The sequence below is a fragment of the Camellia sinensis genome, chromosome 7 (genome assembly GCF_055761805.1).
Source record: "Camellia sinensis isolate YWXY chromosome 7, ASM5576180v1, whole genome shotgun sequence".
In the NCBI taxonomy this organism is placed as follows: domain Eukaryota; kingdom Viridiplantae; phylum Streptophyta; class Magnoliopsida; order Ericales; family Theaceae; genus Camellia; species Camellia sinensis.
In genome coordinates, this window is record NC_138967.1 from 17,362,312 (window position 1) to 17,379,204 (window position 16,893).

At 37.2% G+C, this 16,893-nt stretch overlaps 2 protein-coding genes and 1 pseudogene across 4 annotated transcripts; all 3 read right to left on the reverse strand.

Annotated features, from left to right (window-relative positions):
* Nucleotides 1-394: 394 nt before the first annotated feature.
* Nucleotides 395-2,908, reverse strand: LOI1 (Pentatricopeptide repeat (PPR) superfamily protein). Its single transcript, XM_028199146.2, has 2 exons — nucleotides 1,066-2,908; nucleotides 395-887 (listed from the first exon to the last, which is right to left on the reverse strand). The coding sequence occupies exons 1-2, from the start codon at nucleotides 2,643-2,645 to the stop codon at nucleotides 422-424; spliced, it is 2,046 nt and encodes a 681-aa protein (XP_028054947.2). The 5' UTR covers nucleotides 2,646-2,908; the 3' UTR covers nucleotides 395-421.
* Nucleotides 2,909-6,851: 3,943 nt separating this feature from the next.
* LOC114259155 (uncharacterized) lies at nucleotides 6,852-16,893 on the reverse strand. 3 transcript variants are annotated; one of them, XM_028199147.2, is made up of 7 exons: nucleotides 16,534-16,779; nucleotides 15,388-15,493; nucleotides 15,082-15,132; nucleotides 12,981-13,025; nucleotides 12,064-12,172; nucleotides 11,235-11,475; nucleotides 6,852-7,192 (listed from the first exon to the last, which is right to left on the reverse strand). In XM_028199147.2, exons 1-7 carry the CDS (start codon nucleotides 16,579-16,581, stop codon nucleotides 7,001-7,003), a joined length of 792 nt encoding a protein of 263 aa, XP_028054948.1. In that variant the 5' UTR covers nucleotides 16,582-16,779; the 3' UTR covers nucleotides 6,852-7,000. The 3 variants fall into 3 exon arrangements, with proteins under 3 accessions (XP_028054948.1, XP_028054949.1, XP_028054950.1); XM_028199148.2 differs by lacking the exon at nucleotides 15,082-15,132 and having other exon boundaries at nucleotides 16,534-16,893; XM_028199149.2 differs by lacking the exons at nucleotides 12,981-13,025; nucleotides 15,082-15,132.
* LOC145794985 (tetraspanin-2 pseudogene) lies at nucleotides 9,876-10,795 on the reverse strand (annotated as a pseudogene).

Consider the following 16,893-nt stretch of genomic DNA (forward strand, 5'->3'; position numbering starts at 1 on the left):
CTAAGTTTAAAAATTAAAATAAATAACATGTTCGTATTTCTAATTTTTTTTTTATCAAAAGTACTAATAGATATGTATTTATCATTTTTAAAAATAAATGGGAGTTCAAGGATTGAATGTCGACCAAGACAATTATTTAATGATTAGGTAAGAGTTGCATTGGTATAAAGGTCGTGTAAACCAGCTTCGAAGTTACTTTTAATGTCTACCCCAACTCTTAATTCCAGTAACCAATCATTATCCGTTTTAATATAAGAGTTATATCATAAGATAACTTATAATTCCCCGTATATTGTATTGATCTCACCATGAACTCTCAATTTCCAAAGTAGCAGATGTACCAAATTGGAGTCTTGCATAGGGCATGATTGGTGGTGGAAAGCTTGCCAACATGTGAAAGAAGCGAAAGATTTTCAAATAATCACCAATAATCTCCACAAGAACATTTATTCTCCCTAAACCGATGAAACCGGTTGTTATCCCTCACAATAATTTCTCTGCCAACAATGCCAGAGATGAACTTAATTGCACTATGACAATCTACACAAACCCTAAGATTTTTTGTAATCCTAATAGGGACTCCGGGAGGGATGGAAATTAGTCCGAAGGCAAGGGCAATCTTCTCACTATGGTACCAAACTTCTGTTTCCTTCTCTTCTTCTTCTAAATCATACAAAGCTAATTTGGTGTCGGGTATGTATCCGGCTGCTTTCATCTCGCTCTTAAGCTTAGCTAGCATTGCTTGAATCTCAGAGTTTCTTTCATGAAAGGTGTCTTTTGCTTGGAACACGTGGACTGCATTTTTCACAGAGATCCAACTGCATCCTGCGCCTTTCTTGATGCCAACATCCTTCATCTCCTTTCTCACAAGGTTTGCTTCTTCCCACCTACACTAGTCATGACATGATTACTTAATAAGAAAATGCCAAACACACAAACATGGAACTGTGACAAACTCAAAGATTAAATATCAAAAGACAATCACAACAATAAAATCAAAAAGTCCATTGTTTTATTTGAATTGGTTGAACTGTACAGACATTAAAATAGCTGTAGCGAAAATACCTGCCAGCAGCTGCAAACATATTTGAAAGCAGTACATGGTTGCCAGAGTCTCGTGGATCAAGTTCAAATAAATTTTCAGCTGCAACCATCCCCAATTCTGGCTTCCCATAAACTCTACAAGCCCCAAGAAGCGCCCCCCAAACCGAAACAGTAGGATGAATAGGCATTCCCTTTATAAACTCATATGCTTTCTCTACCTTCCCTGCTCGTGCGAGCATGTCCACGACACAAGCATAATGCTCGACCCCTGGTTCAATCCCATACCTCCCTCTCATTGACTCAAAAATCTCCATTCCCACTTTCACTTCCCCAGCTCTACTACATGTCGATAATATGCATACGAGCGTCACATAATTAGGTACCACCTCACATGTCATTTCTTGGAACAACTCAAGTGCCAAGTCAGCATGCCCTTGGTGAGCATACCCACCAAGCAGCGCATTCCAAGTAACCAAATTCCTCTCGGGCGTCTCATGAAATGCTCTCTCACAATCCTCTATACTTCCACATTTTCCATACATGTCAACAAGTGCACTAGCCACAAACACATTCTTTTCAATGCACGCCTTCACAGCAAGTGCGTGCAGTGACCTGCCCAATTCAAGGCCTGCAAGCTCAGCACAAGCACTCAGAACGCTAGAAACCATAAAATCCGTTGGCTCAACGCTTTCTTTCCTTGCTCGCAAGAACACCAAACAGGCCCTCTCTTGCTCATGATTCTGCTCATATGCAGCCACCATCGAACACCATGAAACATCATTACGATAATGAATCCCAGCAAAAATCGACTCAGAGGAAGTAATCTCTCGACATTTCCCATAAAAATCAATCATCCCATTTGCAACCGAGACATCTGCCTCGTATCCATATCGAATCACAAACCCGTGTAACTGCCGCCCCAGCTTCAAATCCAAAGTGTCCGAGCACGCATTGAGAAACCCACAAAAAGTAATCGAATTAGGCTCCCCACCAACACGCCGAAACTCAATAAACGCCGAAACAGCACCCTTCGGCTGCCCGTCAAGCACCGAGTTCGAAATATACGCATTCCAAATCACAACATTTCTCTCAGGCATTTCATCAAACACCTTACAAGCATTCTCTCTAAGACCCGTTTTACAATACATATCAAACACACTACAGCCAACAAAGATATCGTGGATTTGGCCGAGTTTAACCGCTAACCCATGGAGTTGTTTTCCGGTGATCGGCGATTGAAGCGAAGCAGAGGCCTTGAAAGAACAAGGGAAGGTGAAGTCATTGGGTTGTACGCCCTGGCGGCGCATGTTAGAGAAGTGGAGGAGGGCGGGGGAGAAGTGGCCGTTTTGGGCGGCGCCGGAGATGAGGGAAGTCCAGGTGACGACGGAGGGGTTGGGGGTGAGTGAGAGGACGAGTTGGGCTGAGTTGGGTAGGTCGAGTTTGGAGTACATGTTGACGAGGTGGTTGGAGAGGAAGGAAGGGAAGGGGGTCAAGAGGGTTTTGATGATGTGGGCATGGACGGCTCGGCCGGTGATGGAGGAGTGAGTCGACAAGGCCGATTCGAGGAGGGAGGCGAGTGAGTTGGGGGTGAGGAAGGGCATGGTTGGTGGTAGCGATAGACATGACTGCTAGTGTTGCCTTGGTTGCTGCATGGAGAGGAAGGAAGAAGAAAAAGAAGAGCCTAAATTAATGCAGCATTAGAACCTGCTTTTGCATTCATGTAAATACATTTTGTCAACTTTTTAATTTTTATTGTTTTATAAAAAAATTATTCACCTTGTTTGGTTTAACTTAGTTTTTGAAAAATTAATCTTTTTTTTATTTTCTGTATTTTTTGTGCAATAATTTATGATCCATGGTTGTTAGGAAAGATGACACGGAGGCAATACAAATGCTTTAGAGCTCCAATGAAAAGTGGGTCCGATGTAATATTTTGGTCTTATTTTTTTTATCAATAATATTTGAGAGTTTTAATACAACTCTAATGATATGGAGAGTAGCCATGTAAAGGTGGAGCCTACACTCCTCTCTCTATTTCTCTCTACTCTCTTTTTTTCACCTCACTAGAGCTCCATTTAAGAGCTCTTAGGCTTGGTTTGGCATAACCAAAAAAAGTTAAAAAGTCAAAAAGTCATTATCCTATTTAAGTCACATCATCTTCTTTATGTCACATCACCTCTCTACTACATCACTTTAAACCCAACCCATACCCAACTCATATTTCATAAAAAGTCAAAATGTATACTTATTTAGGCCTCGTTTGGGAACAGGCTAATTTAGTAACTTTTTGGCTATTTGGCTAAAAAGGTAGGTAAAAAAAACTTGTATGTTTGGGATGACTTTTTGGCTAATTACGAAAAGATGTGCAAAAAGTAGAGAGAAAAGAGAATCTTTGACTTTTTGGTATGGGTTGTTGACTTTTTGGCTAATTTAGGCTCCATTTGGGGACTTACTTTTTTAGCCAATTAGCCAAAAAGTTACTAAATTAGTCAAAAAGCCAACAACTCATACCAAAAAGTCAAAGATTCTCTTTTCTCTCTACTTTTTGCACATCTTTTCGTAATTAGCCAAAAAGTCATCCCAAACATACAAGTTTTTTTTACCTACATTTTTAGCCAAATAACCAAAAAGTTACTAAATTAACATGTTCCCAAACGAGGCCTTAATTTATCTCAAACAATCCCTTAAATTAAAGTTATATTTCATTACTCTATTTTTCATTTTACTAGAGTTCAATTAGAACTCTAATTTTAGAGGATAAATCATAACCCAAGAGACAATGAGAAAAGAGTTGAATATGAAAATGGATGATTAGATGAGTGAAAGTGTAGGAAAGTGGGTGACAAGCATTTTTGTTACTCCTACTCCTATGCTAAACATTCAACCTTCCGAATTTGTCTCCTACCGATCCCAACTTTTCACGCCACTTTGTTTTTCTTAACTTTGTACCTTCATTCAAATTTAATGTTTTCCCCTCCCTATCTTTGTCTCTCTAACAAGGGAGGTGGGATTTCAAGAGGAGAGAGAATAGAGAACTAAAAGCTAAAGACAAAAGAATCTCACAAAGAGAAGGAACTTAAATCGATGTGTTTTGAATGGAACCATTTAATACAAATTCCGTCTCAAGAACACCCTCTTATTCTCTCAAGGCTAAGGCTACCTCTGTTTTCCGAGAGGAAATCTCAATGCACTTGTCTGGATGGAATGGCCTTCAAATGGCCATACAAAACAAGTGGGGAGGCAATGATTCTCTCAAAAAATTCAACCAACTCACCTCTGATATCCTCTCTTGGTTCTCCCAATCCAAAGGTCTATTCCTGTTCTTGCTTCCTCATAAGCCACCCGCACCAGAGATTCCATTCCATGCGCACCAAAACAATAATGTTTGTTTGTATGGTTTGTAAAGACACTATTCAATTAAAAATACTACCTGCTTAGTCTAGTCTTGAGCTTTCAACCCAAAACTTATTTTATTGGAATTAAAATGATACACAAACTTTTTGAGCAAGGTCACTTGAAATCAATCTTTACCATGTAGAATAACAATAGTTACAGATTTTCATCATGTTATATATGGTAGAAATTATTAAAATTTCATTCAAAATAATGAAATGAAAAGAAATAATATTAAAAGTGTGTATATTGGATTTCTATTTGTTTGATTTCCTTATATTGTATTCTTTTTTTCTTTTTTTAAAAAAACCCATTACAACCATCTATACATATGCTCTCATTGTACAGATTGCTTATTTTGAATACATTATTTGTGTTGGCATCATGTCATCGCTAAAAGGAAAAATTTCCATCACAAATAAGTTACAATGGTAATGCTACTGTCGCAAAAACTTTTTGCAATCCCAATATTTGTGAACCCTTGTTTTGCCATTGCCATGCCATCACAAATATTTTCTTCAACGATTAATAAAGTATTTACGAATACAAAAAATATAAATAAATTAATTAATAATTTGTTTAGTTTTATTATCTTGCATATACTTTTGCTCTTCAACTTTATCAAATATAATGCTACGAAGTGAAATTGAGGCAAGCAAAGTTGTGCACGATAATTTTCATCTTGACTCCTAATCGTATCGTTTTGAAATTGAAACATACCCCCCCCACCTAAATGTATTTTTTTTTTTTTTTTGATTTGTAGAACAACTTCACGTAGATCAGTTATATGACAAATCACTTCTCGTTTTGAAATTGAAACAATATTGAGTTACGTTATTTATTACATACATTTATTTTTTTCCTTTTGATTTGTAGAACAACTCTTTCCTTTTGATTTGTAGAACAACTTCACATAGAAGATTTGGAGAACTTGTTGCACGAGAGCTTGCTACTTACATTCAACACAGATATTGAAGATGGCAGCATTGAGGAAGTATGTTCTCTATTCGAATAGACTATTTTTATTATATTTTTCTTTTCTTTTTCTTTTATTCCCATGACATCGATTTATCATATATTACAATGTTGAGTTCATAATTTGTGATGCTCATGAGCTATTAATATCTCAAACAGGTCGCGGAGCAATTGATGATTATGCATGACGAATTCTTGCAAGGAAGTAGTGCATTAATGAACAAAAGAGTAATTGAAATCAAAAACCTTGGAAGAACAAGTTCGTCTTCATAGTTCACAGGTAATTAATGATGGTTAAACTTGTCATTATGTATACTCACTTTTCATCCTCACTTGTCCAACATTGTAATAGTCTAAGAATAAACAAGAAACAACTATATATATATATATATATATTCGGCTTCTAGTTAAGGGTGAGGCTTGGTGCAGCAAGTGTTCGAGAGTTCGGAATACATAAAGTCTATCTGTATGTGGGGTTAAGACTACATACATCACTCATTTTACTAGAGATTTCATTAGGAATATGATGCATTACAAGAAATAAATTAATAAATAAAAAAAGAGATCAATGGATTGATAATCATGAACAATCAAATTATGCAAACAAATTTGATTTCAGAAATTTTGAAACTAATAAGGTGATGATGAGCAATAGGAAGATCAAGCATCAAACATACCGGTGAAGCTTTAGAGAAAGAGTACAGCATCTGAAGGGGTTGAATAGAAGCTCACACAAACAGGACAAGCAGGTGATACACAACAGTCAATTGCCAGCCAACGAGAAACGGGGTAGGTTGGGATCCAGTGGCCAATGCTGACAGATTTTTTTTTTAGTTCTTGTGAAATAGTCCTTTGAATTGTTACACATTCAAAGGGTTGTATGTACTTTCATCTAATGAGAGTAAGAATTTATATTCTAGCTTTAATTTGATGGCTCTGTAATGAGTACTCAATGTTACAGCTGAGGAACAAGACATTGCATGGTGTTTTGCTAAAGCAAACTTAAAAACTGAATGGGGCTGTAACTAACTTGCTAGAAGACCAGCTTCTTTTTGCGCTTCTTGGAAAACAAAAACAAAAACAAAAACAAAAACAAAAACACATACACAATTTTGTACTTTTTCCAACATCTCTAGAGTAGTAAATCCAAAAACGAAAAACCATAACCACATCCAATTTCATGGTTTTGCCATTGTTCTAGTTTGAGCTAGGGTTGGCATTCAACTTCATCAGAATAACAATACTACGCACTCAGGACACCAAAAAAAAAAGAGAAAAAAAAAACCTAAAATGAGTTGGGCCATTATATTTTTAAAAATGACTAAGATTGCATATTTAGAAAGTGACTAATAGCCTGATTATATGTTAATTTCACCTTTAAATTCATCATGCATTGCCACTTCAACACGACAATAACAGTAACAATAACAACAACAAAATTAACAATAACAAAAATTTATTAAAATGCTCAACATAATGAAGTACCTGAAAATATATATAATTGCATATCCTCAGAATACTACTCGTACTTGCTCCGAAGGGTTGTATGATAAACTCACAATAAGCCTCTGTCAGCCAATTTAAAATGTCAAGAAAGTTGGAAATTTGGCGATACTTCATGACGGTGCATTCGATGCCTGCGGTGAGATCTCTTGTGGCCACGGCCATGCCTTTTGGGAGATGTGCCTGAAGTATTGGTATGATGAATTTCCTCAGTGCTTGCCGGAATTCCAAAAACACAATCAAGTGGGTTTGTGATTGCATCTGCACTAGAACTCCTCTGCAATAATAAATAGGTCATATAAAAGCAAATGTAAATCTGAGAAATGAGAGATCATTCATTTTCTTCTCCATGCTATTTGAAGAAAAGGCATTGAAATAGTGGGTAACATAAGGCATTGAAATAGACACATTGACACGACAATTTAAAAAAAAGGACATGACACATGGAGAGCACATAGAAAATATAAAGTTTTATATATTAACTAAATATCATATATATGAGTATTTCATTCGAAGATAATTAAATAATGTAGCGTACCACTAATTCCTAAAGTCTAATAAAAGAGGAGATTAATTGCTATAAATCCATATTTTTTTCTTTTATCATTCAATCCTAGGTTATTTTCTTCAAAATTTTATCGTATTTCATATGTCTAAACAGTGGAGATGCGAATCCCCCAAGTGTTTGATATGTGCTCGAGTCTTGAACTTTTTTTAACAAATAATAAGACACATGTGAACGTGGGCTTAACATGTGTTGAGAAGTGTCTAATTAGTGTCGGTGTATACACATCTGACACGTATACATCGTCCAGCTAATTAGTGTCGGTGTGGACACAGTCACATATACATCATCTTCTTAGACATGTCCTTGCTTTGTTGGTTATGACAAATAATGAATAAATGATACATTTACCACCAAAAAATGAATACATACCTAACTCCAGAGAAGAATGGTACTGGCAAACATTGGCTATGTTTGGTTTGCTTTTCAAAAAGGGTTATGCGATTTTCATGTTTTTTGATCTTTAGTGATTTTTATTTTTTTTTTCATACTACACTCTTTATTTATTTATTATTTTTTAGATGCACCTGAAAAGTTTTTCTTAAAATTGATGTATTATTGATTGATGTATTGATATGTTGTGTAAATTACAGATGGTGAGGTACTCATTATATAGGAGAGGATTGGGGAGTAGGTGAGTGTGTGTGGTAGGTGAGTTGAGTGGAGGTGGTAGGTGATGATATATTTTAACAGCCCCCCGCAAACTCAAGGAGGATAGAAACTAGCCAACTTGAGTTTGAAGAGAGGAACAAAATAATAAAATACATAAAAATAAAAGAGGATAGGAGACACTGTATGGTCGTGTCAGACTGATGGTGAAGACACTGTATGGTGGTGTCATAACGTTGTAGAGGACACTGGATGGTGGTGTCATAACGTTGTAGAGGACACTGTATGGGGGTGTCAGACCGATGTAGAAGACAGTTTATGGGGTCATGTCGGACCGTTGTAGAAGACAGTTTATGGGGTCATGTCGGACCGTTGTAGAAGACAGTTTATGGGGTCATGTCGGACCGTTGTAGCAGACAATGTTGTGACAGTTGTTGTGACAGTTTACGGAGTCTTGCTGGACCCTTGTAGAAACTAACCGGAATCAATGTCGGGACAGTTTACAGAATCTTGTCGGACCCTTAAAGGAGCTAACCGGAATCAATGTCGGGACAGTTTATAGAGTCTTGTCGGACCCTTAAAAAGTCGCACCCTCAAAAGGTGTGCCCATTTTTTTAAAAGGCGTGCCATCAAAAGGCGTGCCCAATCCATAAAAAGGCGTGCCATCAAAAGGCGTGCCCAATCCATAAAAAGACGTGCCATCAAAAGGCGCGCCAGACACGCGGCGATGCACGTGATCGACAGTGCGCGTGTCGGCCTCTTCGTCATGTGCTATATAAATGAAGGCGGAGGCTGAGAGAACATGTGGAAATCAAACCAGTCTGAAACCTCTGAAAAACTCTTCGTGGGCTGAGAGAGATACACTGGTAATACTCTGTAAACAATCTGTAACCAACCCATCTCTGAAACACTCAGCAACCATAACATGGCCTCTTCTTCCCGTCCAGCTACCCAGAACAGGGCCTCCTCTTCCCGTGGTCTGCTTACGCTCTTTCCAGAACTGAACGAGTCCACAAGAGAAATAACTGGTGCGGTGGCCAGTGAACCCCAACCAAACACTTCTGGGTTTGCTCCTTTGAACTTTCCGATGCGGTCGGTGGAGCAAAAAATGGCGGTGCAAACTGATATTGAGGCAAATCAGTATACTCTGAAGTCATGTGTGGAAACCATGACGGCGGTCACAAACTTGTCGCACCGGCTGCAGAGCAGGACAAATGAGGTGCAACAGTTAAACTCCCAGCTGGCTCTGCTCCAACGCATGTATAAGGATGCGCGAGCAGAGATAAGTGTGCTAAAGGCGGAAAATAAGGAACTGAAGCGGAAGGCCACCGTGATGTTCCGTTTTGGAGGTCCGCCATATGCTGCAGTGGAGGAGCAGGGAGTAGTGATCATGCCCAGTGGAGTGGGAAACACGGAGGCAACACCGGCAAGGGCCACCCAGGACGGAGGCAAGAAGAAAAGACCGACGGCAGAGTAGAGAAGAAAAATCCCACTGTGGGTGTGGTTGTTTTGTTTGTGTTGTTTTGTGTTTTTTTTTTTTTTTTTTTTTTTTTTTGTTGTTGTATGTAAAATGGTGATCGGGATTGAGCCCGGTATGAAGAAATGACAAGTTTGTGGAATGAAAAACGAGTTGGTGAATGTTTTTTTTTTTTTTTTTTTTTGTGGGAAGAATAATAAGAATAATAAAAAATAATAATAATAATAAAAAATGGATTAATGGGGAAAACATGTGCGCTGATGGGTGGAATAAATGAAGGCAAATGATGAATATGATTAAAGTGGGTTTGGTGGAGAGAAAAAGGAACCAGAGAGAGAGGTAGTGGGGTGAAAAAAAAAAGTGCACGTGGGAGACCAAGGGAAGTGAGTGTATGGTGTCTATCTGGGTGTATTTGGGAATAAGATCAAACCCAACCCTGTTTGTATCGGCGGAAGAGATCCTCTGTTTGGGCGTTCTTGAACGCACTGCAAGCAATGAGATAAACCCAGATTAGAACAACAACTGCAATAATCAAGATCACATTAACTCTCCTCCATTCTTTTCGGAGGTTCCCAAGCAGACCAGCTTTGCAAGAATCATAACTATAGCACAATTGGCTCTGGTCATTGTTCCAGATAGAGCAATCCGGATCCGAGAGTGTGTTAACCGGGTTAATCCACATTGTTGGGTTCACATACTGGTACCCACAGATTGTTGGAGGCTTGCAACATCCTAACTGAAGAGGAGAGATACTACGAGACGCGAAGAACTGGTCAGCAGAGATATACTCCCGATCGAGCTTAGCACAAAAATTGGACTCAGCGAGACAAGCCCTAATTTTCCCCCAATTGTCCGAATTGGTGATGTGATTTCTGAGCCAGGCCGAGAATCCGCCGAGACGGTACTCGCGGAAAGCACGGCCATCGACAGAGTAAGAGCCGTCGGGACGAGTGACGACGAAGGCGAGGACGAGGATGATGAGGAGGGCCCCGATGAGAACCGCCATACAGATGAGGTAGAAGGTGAGGAGGCATTCTTTGTTCCAGTAGGAGCCTACGAAGCCGGTGTTGTTGCTCACTGCCATGGTTATGGTGGTTTAGAGAGAGAAAGTGCAGACTGGTAAGGAAGCACATGCAGAGTGATCAAGGTATGTGTAGAAAATTCCAGCGGGCAGCCAAGGCAAAGTTGCCGGCCGGCTGCCCGCCGGTGAGAAAGAAAATACAGGCCTAAATCTTATTGCTCTGATACCATCTTAAAATTGATGTATTATTGATTGATGTATTGATATGTTGTGTAAATTACAGATGGTGAGGTACTCATTATATAGGAGAGGATTGGGGAGTAGGTGAGTGTGTGTGGTAGGTGAGTTGAGTGGAGGTGGTAGGTGATGATATATTTTAACAGTTTTGAAAGAAAAAATCACTAAAATATGAAAAAGTTCACTAAGGACAAAAAAGAAAACCCTAGAAAACAAAAAAACCAGTACATTTCCTCTTCTTTTTTTTTCTTTTTGCTTTTTTCCTTTCCCTTTTATAATAATAATATATATATATATATATATATATCTTTTGAAGTTAACAAATATTGAATCATCATTATTTCTTACCATATTCCATCTAAAGCATTTAAGCCAGTGTCGTAACTAAAAGGTTAAGCAAATATGCTTACAGAAAAGCGCTTGGGCTCGTCAGTATTCTCCATATCAGTTTTCTCCGAATCAGTTTTGTCACTGCAGGAGTCACTGCCATGTGTCCTCTGAGAATTGGCAACATTATCACCAAAGAAATTCCGATAACGCCACCTTATCTTTGGCTGATCCGTGGATGAATCATCAAAAACTTTCTCTGAGTAGAAATGCTTTGAGACAAGTTGCATGGTCCTTGGATCATTCTGATATCTTTTTAATATTCTGCAAAAGAAATAACATTAAAAATAAAAATAAAAATAGAAGAGAGAAAAACAATATATGTGCAGCATTACATAGATATCAATGACGGAACGCAACGGAAACAGCCAGAAAAGTATGGTACCTTCGAGCATAATTTTATTCAAAAGTGGCTTCATTTCTTTCTTTCGATTGTCTTTTTAATTACATGAACACCCTTAAACTATTTTACCCGATGGGTACTATGTTAAAGATTCGTAGCGAAAAATCTGGAATGACTGACTTTCATTCGTTGCAAAAGATGTGGGCTCAATATCGCATCAATTGACAAATTTAACAATTAACATATCATGGATGTGAAGTAGTTCCGGCTGTGATCTTATTACTGACCGAAAACAGGAATAAAAAATATTAGCGATTTGAGTCATTCAATCTATTGCATAACACACCAGAACAGTTGGACACCTTGTATGCTGAATTTTGATCGGCTATACGCACTGATTTCGATTGGTGTTCTTGAGGATCTAATGTTCATTCTCATGTGAAAACATATTACTTAAGTGCTCTCAAGGGAAAGGCTTATAACATATTGGCAAATGGGTGAGAACCTACATATTTGCTAACTCCTTCTGCATCCTACTTCCTTCAAGGGTAAGTATATGTCCAATGCAAGAATCTAGCGACCTACCAAATCTCCACAAGCCAAAAGCAACAGCAGTTCCTGCAATTATGTAGAAATAACAAATTGTGCAGGCAAAAAAATAAATAAAAGTAAAAAAATAAAATAAAATGACAAGAATAATGAATCTTCAAAAGTGATCCTGCCAACAACACTAGGATTATCTATACACACATATCAGTGTGCTCAACAATGGAAACCATCATAGCATTTCATGGGACTACTGTTTCAAAGCACATAAGGATCCATTTGTGACCTGCATGTGTAAGCATGCTATTTAGATATTGCTTCTATTACTCCATGCATGTGCAGATCTATGAGATCAAGTGTACGCATGAAGTTTTTAACTCACTATAGCTCTTAGAACGTTTTCATGCTCATACTTCATTTTCCTAACAAAATCAAACATCTAATGTTTTCAAAATTTTGGTGTCAGCTTGATTGATTGGCATTTTAATTGATAAAGTGTACTTATGCCTTTTGTTGAACATCATGATCTCTAGCTGTACCTGTCTTTGATAAGTATGACTTCCTGCTGCATAATGTTGCACCAATCAGAAAGGAAAAGCAAAAAAGAAAGAGAAAATAACATCACACCATATAAAAGGAATCACTAGGTTTTAAACTCTTCCAAAAGGTTTCACTAACGTTGAGCAATTTGATCTCCTCAGTCAAAAGAAAAGTAACACTTCTAATGTCATCAAAACGATCTGAACAAAGTGATCAGTGCGGCAAACCTGACAAGTCTTCCACTTCTGCCTCCAATAAAGAACTAGGGGGGAGAGAGAGAGAAGGGGGGGGGGGGGGGGGGGGGGAGGCAGGGAGATTGATTGATTGATTTATCTCTTACCTGCTGAAAGGTTGATGCGAAATAAATTATTTAGCCTTCTAGTTGCTGCCAAGAGAAGGATTGCAAAAAATAAAAATTATAATTAGTTTAGAGAACTTACTAAAGCTCAGCATAACAAACCAGGAACAAAACAATGATTACAACAATAACACGACCACACACGCATCTACAAAACCATATATTTAACCAATTTAAGTAGCAATACCAGCCAGAAATAACCGTTGATGAATATCATTGGTTACAAAAAAACTCCTATCAAATGCAGCATGAACCCATTCCTCGAGTAAACAACAATAATAATTATAATGATATATAACAAGTCTCACTGATTAGAGACAATCAATAGAGTCTGCTCATCCGTACAAGGGTTTTCTTTTAGAAATATTACAGAAGAAGAAGATGCCTATAATTAAGCCTAACATACATTGAAATTTTGAGTTAGGAAGAAACCTAGCATCCAAATGACATACAGGCTCACAAAACTTACATTTCAGAAACTTAAAAATTAATCATGCTTTAAGAACAAGGAACTAGTGTAATGGTAAGAATTCGGATGAAAATGGACACCTAGTTTAATCCCCATTGGATGGAGGTTTGGGCTAGGTAGATTGGGCATAGAACTAACATTTGGCATATAATTTGCACAGTGGTAGTCCTCAGGTTCAAACCTACAGCCTCCAGATCAGTAGGCCGAGTTTGAACCACTAAGCCATAATGGTAATTGCTGCAGAGTATAAGAAGCTCAAGGAAAGCTAAATTCAGAGAAGTGATGATACTTGGACATTGGCATGATTTCATAAAGAAATTGATAGAAAGCTTCTACAATTACGTTTCTAGTATTATTAGAGTCTTATTTTATTATTATTATTATGTTTTTTATGATTTTTAAGATTACAGATGTTTTGGTAATTTATATTTGCTAACATGGGTGGTATGGGTCACCCCATGAGTCGTCTTGTGTGTCAAGTTATTTAATTAATCTTTATTTTTATTTCTTATTTGGTCTTAAATTAGTTTTAGAAATCAAAAATATTTTAGTAGTTTCCTTTTTTTTGTTCTAGTTGATTTAGGAAGTCTCCTAATCCTATATAAAGTCACGTAATACTTATAATTGATGGAGTTGATATTTTATAAAAAGTTGAGTTCTTTGAAGCTTCTTTATGGATTGTATGATGCAATCAAACCCTAAGTGTGATGCCTAAGGGATTCTAGGAGTGATTCCTAGATCTATCTTCTTCTCCCTTCTTAAATTTCAGCACTTTCACAGCCCCGGAACAGCCCTTAAGGCACTGTCCTACATCAGTAATAGCTTGGATGTAGTGTAAAAATGCAAATTTGAGTATGAGGTTAGCAGACAGCCACTTGGCCCACTTCTATGAAATAATCACAGAGGTTAGGTCTATCACCAAACAAGCAGCCCCACCCTCACATAAGCAGGAACATCATTGGGTAACAGCCATCTTCTAGGCAACTGTATAGGGAGGAAAGGGAAAATTTTAAACAAATAAAAATGAAAATTAATGTGAACTAATGCATTATCAACAATCTTCACTTGTATAGGTCAAGTAGTATTTTCCATAAAATTTGGAAGAATAATTTCTAATAGCTAAGAACTTGTTGTTGGACTTGTGTCATAAATAAAATGTGAACATATATAAATACACTAGTCATACACATAGGGACGCCCATATACACACACACACACACACAGAGAAACATGTTAATGTACATATTTGTACAAGTTTCATACAAATCACACATGAATTCATTTCTCTAACAAGATTATGCATGAATTCAAGAGATAGGATGGCTAAGTCCAATGTGGAGAATGGTGTAACCTATGCCATACATGTTTGCAGCAATTATTTGTTTGTATCTTAAGCCGATTAATAATGCAATTTGATTTCTTTATTTCTATTTTTTCCCCTAATCTATTGGCTATTTCAAGAATTGTTAATAATTTAAAAGAGGGAGAGGGAGAGAGGGAGAGAGGGAGAGAGGGAGAAATATGTTAATGTACATATTTGTACAAGTTTCATACAAATCACACATGAACTCATTTCTCTATCAAGATTATGAGAATATAGCAATACTAAATTACCGTGAATTGAAGAGATAAGATGGCCAAGTCCAATGTGGAGAATGGTGTAACCTATGCCACACATGTTTGCGTCAATTATTTATTTGTATCCTAAACCAATTAATAATGCAATTTAATTACTTTATTTCTATTTTTTCCCATAATATTTTGGCTATTTCAAGAATTGTTAATAATTTAAAGGAAACAAAAATGATGACTTGGCTTCTAAATTTTGATTTGATTCATTAGAAATTACAAATGCTTTCAAACCCTATCATGATTGTGAGAAATTAGGGCTAAATATATTATACGAGCATACGAAAGTACCTAGCCAAGTGACACCACCACCACCAGCAGCCCCAATTGTAAAATCCTTAATAGCATTAGATTTGCACATCATAAGAACATTTGCTTCTTGACTCGTAAATTTTACCTGCCCATTCATATCACAATATAAACCCAAATTTGTATATAATATTAACCAAAAATAACTGCTAACAACAATAACAAACCCCGACTAAAATTCAAATAAAAAAGCACACAATGTAGCTCCAAGAGGATCCATTTTCAGCTAGTTTTCTCAACGAATGTTAAAATATAAATCGCAAATTTCACTTTATCCCTTATGGTTTTGCATAACAAATATCATTTAAAAATAAACACATAACTTCTTGTGATTTGTGAACTAAAATAAAAGGCACCGTCAGGCCCATTAATAACTGAAGTAAAAAGACTAAAATACCCTTTATAAATAAGTAACCTCATTGTGCAAACCAAAGACATATTCGTCAATTTTTTGGAAAACAAAATTCACTTAAACCCCGTGCTTTACTACATGTCTGGTTTATCGTGACAATTGAAAATAAGAACATGACCCACCCCTTATGTCCTGGCACTTAATTCATTTTTAGGTAGTGCTGCATAGTAGAGACATTCAATCATGTAGTGGTAAATCATGGACTAGAACACAGGCACATATTCGAACCCACACACATCACACTGGGTACGGTTCACCCAGGCCTAGAAGGTTCGTCCTACCAAACATATGTGCTGTCGCTCGGGTGGTTGGCGGAGTGGAACCTGGGATCTCAAGGCTTATGGCCAAGGCTTTTCATACTTATTATTAACTTGGACGGAATGTCTTATTTCAAAAAACGGAGGTGAAACTGAACACCCAAGAGTTTAGCATTTATTTTTGGCGATTTGGTTTGAAAGAAATGCAACAAATCTGAATCCCTTCTAACTCTTTCAGATTTATCCTAAAAAGTTATTGCATTTATTTCAAAACAAATGCTAAACTCTCTACAATTGAAACTGCGAATCGCAAGAAAATAAAAAGGGGAAACTATATGCAAAAAAAATTGATATTGGCAGCATCGAGCTATGGTTTCATAACTTTGAATCAAATGTAAGTGTGAGTGTGTATATATAATATATCCATAAACAGAATGGGGAAAAAAGCCCTAGAAATACCTGCTTGGATCGGAGAATCTGTTCAAGTTCAAAGAGAGCATCACCCATTTTCCAAAGATTTTGATAGACCCCCCTCTCTCGCTCTCTGATCAGTCACAACAGTGATCGCAGAGTAGAGAGCGATGATAAGATCGGACCTCAAAATTGATTTGAACCCGGAATCATCTGGATACCCGTATTTAGGCCCGATTGGAGTGACTTTCTAATGATTTTTTTTATTAACATATGAGATAACAAATTAGCAATAGGGAGTTTTCTTTCATAAATTCTATTTTTAACCGTTTTATATCATAAAATTTAAATTATTTTTGCTTATTTTATTAGATCATTTTCAGTGTAGTAAGACTAAAATATCATCCC

Excerpts from the sequence above, each read along its gene's own strand:
- LOC114259155 (XM_028199147.2), bottom strand. The coding sequence starts at position 16,581 with ATGGGTGATGCTCTCTTTGAACTTGAACAGATTCTCCGATCCAAGCAG. Across the intron at positions 15,133-15,387 it reads TGGTGGTGTCACTTGGCTAG|GTTACACCATTCTCCACATT; the intron begins GTACTTTCGTAT and ends TGTGTGGCATAG. Across the intron at positions 13,026-15,081 it reads TCTTATCTCTTCAATTCACG|CAACTAGAAGGCTAAATAAT; the intron begins GTAATTTAGTAT and ends TTCTCTTGGCAG.
- LOI1 (XM_028199146.2), bottom strand. The coding sequence starts at position 2,645 with ATGCCCTTCCTCACCCCCAACTCACTCGCCTCCCTCCTCGAATCGGCC. Across the intron at positions 888-1,065 it reads ATGTTTGCAGCTGCTGGCAG|GTGGGAAGAAGCAAACCTTG; the intron begins GTATTTTCGCTA and ends TGACTAGTGTAG.